The 11189-nt window shown below is 40.0% G+C and overlaps 1 protein-coding gene across 2 annotated transcripts in view; it reads right to left on the bottom strand.

Moving 5' to 3' along the window:
* Positions 1–11189, bottom strand: part of DNAH8 (dynein, axonemal, heavy chain 8) — a 391134-nt gene that overhangs the window by 110164 nt on the left and 269781 nt on the right. For both annotated transcript variants that reach the window (XM_006860428.1, XM_006860427.1), the window contains 2 exons: positions 5723–5844; positions 2827–2945 (listed from right to left, as the gene is read on the bottom strand). In XM_006860428.1, the coding sequence (XP_006860490.1) occupies positions 2827–2945; positions 5723–5844 (241 nt within the window). The remainder of the gene's footprint in view (positions 1–2826; positions 2946–5722; positions 5845–11189) is intronic.

The following is an 11189-nucleotide window of genomic DNA, read 5'->3' as shown; positions in this document are numbered from 1 at the left end:
TATGAGTCAGAATCGACTTGATGATATGTAACAAAAACAACAAATAAGAAAACATTTCAGTTAGCAAAGGACAACAAATGACTTGTCACTTATGCACACCTGTGTAAGTGGAATGTCCGGGGTTTCTATCCTTCTCATTGCTAAGTGCTGTTGAGTCACTTCTGACTCATAGTGACCTGGTGGGTGGCTGGTGGGATTGAACCACCAACCTTGTGGTTAACAGTCCAGTGGTTATGCTACAGTGCCAGGATTCCTTTCTATCTCTGGATGAGTGTGCATGCAATCATGTGGTTTGGTTACTCTGCATGACAAGAAGTAGGTCAAAGCTTGTACAAAACAACACAATCTGTTGTTGATCTGAAGAACTTATATGTCAGCTGATACAAGTGTCGCAATTTCAAAAGAAGCAACTACTCTGAAACTTTAGTCATGTTTAAAAAAAATCAATGATTATCCCACAGTTGCTGAGGCATACAGCTTCAGGTAAGCTTAGCCATTCACACTAATCATAATTTAGAGGAGAACATACATTCTTTGACAAACATGGTTTGTCTGCTGCATATCGGGCTCTGCTCTACGTACTAGAGATTGAGCGTCCTCTGACAGCTCCGGTGCATGACAAAGGTCAGCCTGCTGTGCACCCTTAAGTTCTGAAGTCATAAGTGGCAAAATCGATGCGTCAGAAGCGCCAAAAGTAAGGTGCCAGTACTTTACATCCACTAGAATGGTTATTATCAGAAAAAAAACAGACAATAACAAGTGTTGGCAAGAACGTGAAACAATGCGAATCCCTGTTCATTGCTGGTGGAATCGTAAAATGTCATAGCTGCTACACAGAATTACTATGTTGTTGTTGTTGATAGGTTGTTTTAGACTCATGGCCCAGCAATTCCACTCCTGGGAATATACACAGAAGACTTGAAAGTTGGAACTCAAACAGAGCCTTCCACACTAATGTTCGCTGTAGCATTACATAGCAATATCCAAGAGGTGGAAATACACAAGTGATCATCAACAGATGAATGGATAGCAAAATGAATGGATAGCATAATACACTGGGGTGTTTATTATTCAGCCATAGGAAAAAATGACATTCTGATACATACTGCAACATGAAGGAATCTTGAAAATGTACTGAGTAAAAATATGTTCAGTGAAATAAAAAGACAAATACTATATGATCTCACTTGACAGTATATTAAATATATAGAATAGGCAAATCCATCTAAATTTTAATCCACCTAATTATTACCAGAGGGGTTCTGGCAGTGTAGTGGTTATGAGTCGGGCTGCTAACGTCAAGGTCAGCTAGTTCAAAATTACCAGTGCTTCTGCAGGAGAAAGATGAGGCTTTCTGTTCCCGTAAAGATTTACAGCCTCGGAAACCGTGTGCAGGGTCACTGTGAATCAGAACTGACTCCACAGCACATAACCACCACTAACACCACCAGTTATTACCAGAGGTTGGAGGAAATGGAGAGAAATAAGCTGCTATTTAAGGAGGGGTGAAGAACATCATTTGATCCGGCCCTGCCAAGGCAACCAAAGTTCCAGCCATCACATTGTAGCAGGCTAACTTTTAAATTGATAATTTTGTATGTTATAAATATCCAAACTGCCATTGGCAGAAAAAAGCCCCCCACCCTTGCCTTAAGAGGTATGTTTGATGTGATAAAAAAAACATTTGAAAATGGGCAATGACGGTGGTTCCACAACATGGTACAATTATCACAACAGCAAAATGGTAAATATAATTAATGCCACAGAATTGTACACTTAAAAATGGTGCTCTTGGCAAAATTTTTGTTAGACATATTTACCACAAAACACTTTTTAAAGCTGATTTAATACCATTTGTGTGCAGCATATGATAATAGGTTCTACACACACAGATACAATTAAATAAATGTCATTTGATATTTGATATTTTAGTTCACAGACAAGCTCTTCAGAGTTTTATTTGCCAAGGGATTGCACTATTTATATGCTATAGATCCCGTTTTTAAATGAGAATTAAAAGAGAGACACATCGATTTTAATAAAAGCAAGCAGCCCTTCATACTCTGATCATCCTGAGGTCAGCATTGCTGATCGCTGTGGGCACTCTCAAAGGGAAACAATATTCTAGAAAAATTCTTTAAAAAATGAAAGCTTAGGTGTGTAACATTAAGAAAGACAAAAACATTTTTTTAATTGCTTCAAATGATCTAAAATGTGTTGTGATTCTTTTTAGTGCCTTGTCCACCAATCACACACATACACATACACACACACCCTTCAATGGCTCTTCCAATATAAAAACCCTTTGGAGTTACCAGATATTGAGAAAATGTGGGAAAGGAGAAGGGAGAGGCATGCTCTCCCTTAAGTCAATTTCAAACTTTTGCTTCAACTCTGATAGTCCAAATGGCATTTACACATTGCCATAGTGCAATATCCTTGCTTTGTTTTGGGGTTTTATTTTACCCCTCAGAGAAATTTTAGTTTTAGCTTAGAAGCTAATTGCCTTGTGAGCCTGTAAGGTCTACTGTTGTTTTTTCAAAGATGTAAATTCAACAAGGGAGTTGCTCAATGCTAAATGATGAGCAAAGTGAATAAGAAAAATGTATTCTTCACTTTTTTTTTAACCCTAAAAGCATTATCATTAATACATTGTCAGAATACACCATTACTTCCCATATTTCTCTATTTTAATTGTCAAGGAATGAAGGAAGAGTGCCATCCAAATCTACAGTCAAGGAGCAGAAACACTTTTTCAAAATACTACAGAGACACAGTGAAGTAAATTCACTGAGGTAAGGGCTGGAATTTTACCAACAGTCTCACCTGATCAGTAAAAGTTTGCGGCAAGTGTCTAGGGAATCATTATACCCATCAGGGATGATTTCTTCCTCTGGAGCATCTTTGTCAAACCAGCTTTTCCATCCCTTCTCATTACGAGATATCTAAAAGGAACAAGTCAATTAGCAAGCCATAGAAACAGATGGAATTGGAATATATTGCCCTGATGGTGCACTGGCTAAAGCACTCCACTTTGGACCCTCTAGTCTGCTTCTGCAAAGATTTGCAGTCTTAGAAACCTTACAGGGCAGTTCTGCTCTGTCCTCTAGGGTCACCATGAGGCAGAACTGAGTCCAGGACAGTAGGTTTGGTTTTTGTTTTGTTTTGTTTTTCTGACTAACCTTAGAAGGCATTCTTTATAAGTAGGTAGTGTTTGTTGTAGGCATAATAACACAGTTTAAAGTTTTCTGCAGCACCAGTGACTTAAATAGTGTGGCTATTACCATCTCCTTGTAAATTTCCCAGTGTTTTTCTACATTATTCACTAAAATTAGGGTCTTATGTAAATTACACCAAATGGTTGCCTAGAAAAAGAAAAAGAAATAGACTAGAATTTCTCAGACTCAGCCCTACTGACATTTTGTTGTTATGGTGGTAAAGTGCACTTTTTATAAAGCTCTGTTGTTGTTCTTGTTAAGTGTCCTCAAGTCAGTTTTGACTCATAGTGACCCTGTATAGGATGTCTAAGGAGCAGCTGGTGGATTTGAACCGCCAACTTTTGGTTCAAATAGACCTTGTGGCTCAGTGCTTATTCTACATCACCACACCAGGACTCCTTATAAAGCTATTGTTGTTAAGTGACATTTGAGTTGGTTCCTACTCACAGAAACCTGTATAGGGTTCCTAAAGAACAGCTGATGGGTTTGAACCACCAACCTTGTGGTTCAGACCTACCTTGCATCCAGTGCTTATCATACAGTGCCACACCAGGACATGTTATAAAGCTATGTTGTTGTTGTTAAGTGCCGTTGAGTTGGTTGCAACCCATAGTAATTCTGTATAGGCTTTCCAAGGAGCAGCTGGTGAACCTGAACCACTAACCTTGTGATCCAAAGTGACTTTGCAATCCAGCGCATTAGCCCACAGTGCCACACCAGGACTCCAGTATAAAGCTATAGTAAGCACCAATAGCACAAATGCTTGCATAGCGGATTTTATGTGCCAGGCACAAGGGTTACACTTTTACCTCGATCATCTCCATTTTAAAAATATACAGATGAGGAAACTGAGGCATCGAGAGGTTAAATATCTGCTCAAAGTCACTCATCATGTGAAAAAGTCATTGTGTAAAATATATAACAGAGACTGGTGATTAGGATACAGACAGGTTAAAATTAATGACAAAACAATTATTCTGTAATTCAGTTGTTCTAGATTTATCCCTGGGGCTTTCAAAAATGGGGAGTGGAGTGCTTCTGAAATGTTTGGAAACTGCCAGTTTCCTTCTGAAGCTGTAGTGGCTCTCCCTGGTTGACACCCTCAAAGAATCTGTCACCATGCTAGTGGGAGGTCACAGGAGATACCGCAGCTGGACCCTATAGCATGTGTGTCTGTTACTGCTACCCACAGTGCCCCCCTGCCGGTCTCCTCCTGGCCAGAGAACGGAGAAAAGGAGGCGCAAGAAGAAAGTGATGCTTATTCTCAGTTTATTAGCAGTCTCCCGTCTTTGGATAAGCACTGGACTGCTAACTGCAAGGTTAACAGTTTAAACCCACCAGCCCCTCTTTGGAAACTCTGTGCAGGGTTACTACGAATGCAGACTGACTGGATGGCACTTAACAATAAACACCTGCTAATTCTGGCTTTACCACAATAGAGCTTGTGTGGTGACCTGAATCTACAATGAGCAGTGAGGTGACCGCCAGCCCCTCACAGCCAATCTTCCTTTCCGGCCTCCTTTCCTGACCTCGGTCTGTTAGCACAAACCACTTCCAGGCATTAAGCAATTTGGTCTCAGAGGCCAAGGCCAGGGAAGCTGTCCTTTGAGGCTATTGTTTCAGTTCCTGAAATTTACTCTGCTGGAAGATTGATCTTTTACTTCCTCCTTCCTTCCCATCAGCAGCTCAAGCTGATGGACACCTGATGGCAGGTCACCAATGACCTTCTGTGACCTTTTCAAGAACTGGCCCCTACCCTCACTTCTGGCCCACCCAGTGGTAAGAGGAGTTTAAAAGAAATTGTTGTTAAGTGCCATTGAGTAGGTTCCTATCCATAGGGTTTCCAAGGAGCAGTTGGTGAGCTTGAACCGCGGACCTTGTGCTTTAAACTGACTTTGCAGTGCAGTGCATTAACCCACAGCGCCACACTAAGTAATGCCCTCCAAAGTGCACGAGATAAAATTACAGCTCTGCTACTTAATGGTTATGTGCCTTTGAGCAAGCACTTTACCTCTCTGAATCTGTTTTCTTATCTATAAAACGGGGACTATGGTATTTCCCTTGCAAGGTTACTGTTGCAAAGTACCTATCCCATAGTAAGGAATAGTAGCTAAAAGATCCTATACAGAGACACATAGAATCTAATTGGCAGAGGCAAACAATAATACACCTCCCTATCCACCATTCATCTATCTGGCTTTTATGTTGCTGGGATGCTGGAAACCAAGGCACTAGTATTTCAAATACCAGCAGGATCACACATCCTTGAAAGGCAGCTTTCAAGGGATCCTTGAGACTTGGGAGATGGACTAGGAAAAAAAGGCCTTTGGAAAACATATACAAGAATTTAGACCTCTGAACCTCACTCAGAGCATCTTAAAGAGCCACTGCATCTTAAACTTGGACAAATGAATTCACTTCTTTAGAGCCAGTAAGCCCCAATTCAAATGGCCCAGGTTTGTCTAGACTTACAAATCTGTACTTTTTAACTAGTCCTTGATTACCTGATTCATAATTTCTGCAAATTGTGGAAGTTTACTCAGCTCCACAAGATTCAGCCAGGTCATATCGAGGATCCAGCGAAATGGTTTGGGAGGGCAGGCTTTCAGATCCAGAGCTGCTCCCCCTGTGGAGAAGTGGTACCGCGTGAATCAGGGCAGCGTGTGCTTTGTTTTTAGAAGCTTATTTTCCAAATATATATTTTTAAAAAAGATCACCATTTACACATTTACAGAAAATGTGGGAGAAGTGGGAAATAATCGTATTACAGAAAATATGATGATCTTTTGGGTACATTTCTCTCAAGTCTTTTAGTGTTGTATTTAATGAGTTACATCATTTTATAAAATACAGAGAGTAACTCCTTGTCCATTTTCCTTGCAAGTAATTTTTCATAGATGGTTGTAATCTCTTGCCCTTTCTATTTTTTGAACTATCAGAAATGTTAAGATTGTTGTATCAGTGAATATGGTGATCTTTCCATGTGTGAGTCTTTAAATCACTTCTTAAATTGTCATTGCCCTTTTAATGTTTGATACTCACTTCTATTTTTAACCAGGTTAGATAGGTAGATATTGACCAATTAGATGGGCAGATAGGTAGATGGGAGGACAGATGGATGGATGGATGGATGAACCGATAGGCAGATATTTAATACATCTATGGTCTTTTTTTTTTTTTTTTTCAAAATTAGTTCCGCTGGTGCTATAAGAGGGAGCACTGGACTGCTTACAACAATATCGGCAGTTCAAACCCACAGGATGCCCCTTAGGGAAAAGATGAGGCTTTCTGCTCCCCTAAAGATTCACAACCTCAAAAACCCTAACAGGGGTCAGTGTAAATCAGAACCAACTCAACAGCAGTGAGTGAAATGTTTGTTTGTTTGTTTCCTGAGGGGGAGTCCTAGTTTGGTGCTGTATGGTAAGCACTGAGTTGTTAGTTATAAGGTCAGCAGTTCAAACCCATCAGTCACTTCTTAGAAGCCCTATATGGAGTCACTGAGAGATGGAAATGACTCAATAGCACTTAACAGCAACAATATTTAAGTAATTTATTCATTCACTGTTTCAAAAACTATTTACTTAGCACCCACTATGTATCCAGCATGTTATAGGCACCAAAGACACTGCAGAGAAAATCAACCAGACAAGACCCTTGACCTCTTGGAGCTCCTGGTCCTGTGGAGAATGTGAGTACTCTGTGTGCATTCAAATAAAGCTCATGGGCTACATTTATCTACCAACCAAGCCCTAAACTCTCCACCCCAGGTATGTAAAACATTTAAACAAAGAGTGCTTAAGAAGATAGGGGGAAGGGGGAGTGCAGAGTTGGCAAACAATTGTAGAATGTAAAAAATATATATATATATGGTAGAGGATCATCATTTTTGGAATGCCATTTGAAATGCAAGGTCAGTGGTTCAAGCTCACCAGCTGCTCTTTGCAAACCCTACACAGGATTGCTATGGGTCGAAGCCGACTCGATGGCACTTAACAACAAAAACAACAACAATCAATATTTCTAAGTGATGGTGATTCCATCATACTGTTGGTCCCAACTCATAGCGACCCTATGTACAATACAACAGAACACTGCCCGGTCTTGCAACATCCTTAAAATTGGGGTTTTGTTTGAGCCCATTGTTACTGCCACTGTGTCAGTCCATCTGGTTGGGGGTTTTCCTCTTTTTTGATGACCCTCCACTTGTTCAGCATGATATCCTTCCCCAAGGATTGCTCAGTCCTGACATTATGTCCATGGTATGAGAGATGAAGTATCACTATGATTGCTTCTAAGGAGCATTCTAGTTGTACATCTCCCAGAACAGATTTGTTTGTTCTTTGGGCATGTCCATGGTACTTTCAATATTCTTCTCCAACACCATAATTCAAATGCATCAATTCTTCTATGGTTTTCTTTATTCATTGTCTAACTTTCACATGCATATTGTTGTTGCTGTTAAGGGCTGTCGAGTCGATTCTTACTCACAGCAATCCTGTGTAGGGTTTCTAAGGAGTGGCTGTTGAGTTTGAACCATCAACCTTGTGGTTCAAACCAAACTTGTGGTCCAGTGCTTTATCCTACAGTGCCCATACCAGGACTCCATCCACATGTATATTAGGTAATTGAAAATATGGAAATACCATTGCTTGGGTTAGGCGCACCTTAGTTCTCCAAGTGACATCTTTGCTCTTGAATGTTTTAAATAGGTCTTCTGCTGCACAAATCCTATTGGCCATTCATATGAGTTCTTGACTGTTGCTTCAATGAGCATTGATTGTGGATCCAGGCAAAATGAAGTCTTGTACAACTTCAGTCTTTTCTCTGGTTGTCATGAAGTTATTTATTGGTACAGTTGTGAGGATTTTCATTTTCTTTGCATTGAGGTGTAATTCAAACTGAAGACTAGTCTTTGATCTTTACCAGTAAGTATTTTAAGTCCTCTTGGCTTTCAACTACATTATCATAGTTGGTTAATGAGTCTTCTTCCAATACTGATGTAATCCAGCTTCTTGAATTATTTGTTTAGCCAAAGGATATAACCCTGACCCACACCTTTATTGATTTTTAACCATTCTGTATCTTCTTATTCTGTTCAAATGACTTCCTCTTGGTCTAGGCAAATGTTCCTCATGAGCACAGTGAAGTGTCCTGGAATATCCATTCTTCTCAATGTTATCCATGGTTTATACAGTGGGAAACCTTTGCATACTCAATGAAGCACAAGTAAGCATCTTTCTGGTATTCTCTGCTTTCAGCCTAGATCTGTCTGACGATACCCCTAGTTCCATGTCCTCTTCAGAATCTGGCTTGAATTTCTGGCAAATTTCTGTTCAATATACTGCTGCAACCATTTTAAAACTACCTTCAGCAAAATTTTACTTGCTTATGATATTAATGATATTGTTCAATGATTTCTGCATTCCATGGGGTCACCTTTCTTTGAGATGGGTACAAATATGGATCTCTTACAATCAGTTGGCCAAGTAGCTGCTGTCCACATTTCTGGCGTCCAGCTCTGCATCACTTTGTTGAAACATTTCAATTAGTACTCCATAAAGGAGCTCTGGTAGCGTAGTGATTATGAATCGGGCTGCGAACCTCAGGGTCAGCAGTTCGAAACTACCAGCTGTTACGCAGGAGAAAGATGAGGCGTCTGCTCCCATAAAGATTTACAGCCTCAGAAACCCTGTACAGGGTCGCTATGAGTTGGAACCGACTCCACCGCACATAACAACAACAACATACTTTGAAGCCTTTTGTCCATAGAATTTTTGAATACTGCAGGCTGAGGCTTGAATTTTTTTCTTCAGTTCTTTCAGCTTGAGAAATGCTAAGTATGTTCCTCTTTTTCAGCTTTCTAATTCCAGGTATTTGCACATTTCATTATAACACTTGGTTTTGTCTTCTTGAGCTGCTCTTTGTGAAATTTTCTGTTCAGCTCTTTTATTTTACCATTTCTTCTATTTGCTTTAGCTGCTCTATGGCATTTTCTCTCTCTCTCTCTCTCTCTCTCTTTTTCTTTCTTTCTTGTCTTTTTAATTACCTTTTGCTTTCTTCATGTATTGTGGTCTTGATGTCATCCCTCAACTCTTCTGGTCTTTGGTCATTAGTGTCAAATCTGTTCTTGAGATGGTCTCTAATTTCATGTGGGAAATATTTTGGCTCTTGTGGACTTGTTTTAACTGCCTTCAGCTTCAGCCTGAACTTGGAAATGAACAATTGATGGCTCCTAGCCTCATTATAGAGCTTCTCCATTGTATCTTCCCACAGATGTAGTCAATTTGACCCCTGTGTATTCCATTTGTAGTCCTGGTGTATCACTATAGAATAAGTACTCGACTGCAATGTCGGTTTGAACTGCAAGGTCAGTGGTTCAAATCTACCAGCTGCTTCTCGGAAACCCTATACTGGGTTGCCTGGTGAGGTCCATGTGTACAGTCATCTTTTACATTGTTGAAAAAAGGTATCTGCAGTGAATAAGTTTTCGTCTTACAAAATTCTATCATGTAATCTCCAGCATCATTTCTTTCATCAAGGTCATATTTCCTAAATACTGATTCTTCCTCTGTTTCCAACTTTCACATTCCAATCACCATTAATGATCAATGCATCTTGAGTGCATGTTTGATCAATTTCAGACAAAAGAAGTTGGTAGAATTCTTCAGTTTCCTCATCATATAGTCATGTTAACTGGTCTTCCTTGTAGACATATGGATATTATCTTATCACAGATAGCATTTTATTTCAATCAAGATAGAGTTTGAAATGCTCTTTTTGATGATGAATGTGGCACCAGTACTCTTTAGTTGTTCCCAGCATAGTAAACCATCTGATTGTCTGATTCAAAATGGCCAATTCCAGTCAATGACTGTTCAGTAATGCCAAGGATCAATCTTTATGCATTCTGTCTCATTTTTGTGTACTTTTCCTGGACTCGCACTTCATACATTCCACTTTCTGCTTGGGAAATGAATGTTTACAGTTGTGTCTTCTCATTATGAGTTGTGCCACATCAGCAAACGAAGGTCCCGTACTTTGAAGCAAACAGCAAGACAAAAGAGTATGCCTAAAAGTGGCAATTTCCCAATGAAATCAGTGATTGTATTTACAGTTTCAAAATTCCTCTACAGCATGTCTTTACTAATGTCTTATAATAATTCCAACTCCACAGTTGTTTAATTAAGATGTATGCAAAACAGTGATTCTCGAACTTAAAGCCTATAATCCTCCTTAAGCCAGAGCCAAATCAAACCCAGTGCTTTGGAGTCCATTGCGATTCATATCGACCCCATAATCCTCCTTAAGGATTTATCAAATCCTTTCACTTCACATATCAACTGTTGTGCAAATGGAGAGGAGAAGGGGCTTCAAATCTTGATTTTTCTCACCCTAGCACACTCCTGAGAAGGGTGTGAGCTAACATGCTCCTTTCACAGGGACTCCTTTGCTGAATCCTGGAGAATTTGAGGTCAGTGGCGCTGACATCACAGCACTTTTAGACTCTGTAACTCTCCTCTCACTGCCCACCTCCTCCTTCCCAACTAGGTGAAAGAGAAAGTCTTATTCTAGCACCATTATTTTTGGTAAAGTGGAAGGCTTGTGAAATTGGGGGAAATTCTCAGTGAGCTGGACGGACAGACACAGTAGCCAAGATAAAGGACTCAAACCTATCAACAATCATGAAGATGACACAAAACCAGCTAACATTTCTTACTGTTATACAGAAGGTCGATATGAATTGGAGTCAACTTGACAGCAATCAAGATCAACAGCACCATTACTTCTAATGCTAAGAACTCCTGGTAGGAGAAGCAACCATTGGAGAGAGAGAGACCTACTTGCAGTATATATGTTGTTGTTGTGGTTAAGTGCCATCGAGTCGATTCTGACCCATAGTGACCCTGTAGAGAGTTTCCAAGGAGCAGCTGGTAAGCTTCAACCACCGACCTTGCAGTTGAAACGACTTTG

The sequence above is a fragment of the Chrysochloris asiatica genome, unplaced genomic scaffold (assembly GCF_000296735.1).
Source record: "Chrysochloris asiatica unplaced genomic scaffold, ChrAsi1.0 scaffold00038, whole genome shotgun sequence".
NCBI lineage: Eukaryota > Metazoa > Chordata > Mammalia > Afrosoricida > Chrysochloridae > Chrysochloris > Chrysochloris asiatica.
Note: the sequence above shows the minus strand (reverse complement) of the source record. Positions and strands in the feature narration are given on the sequence as shown.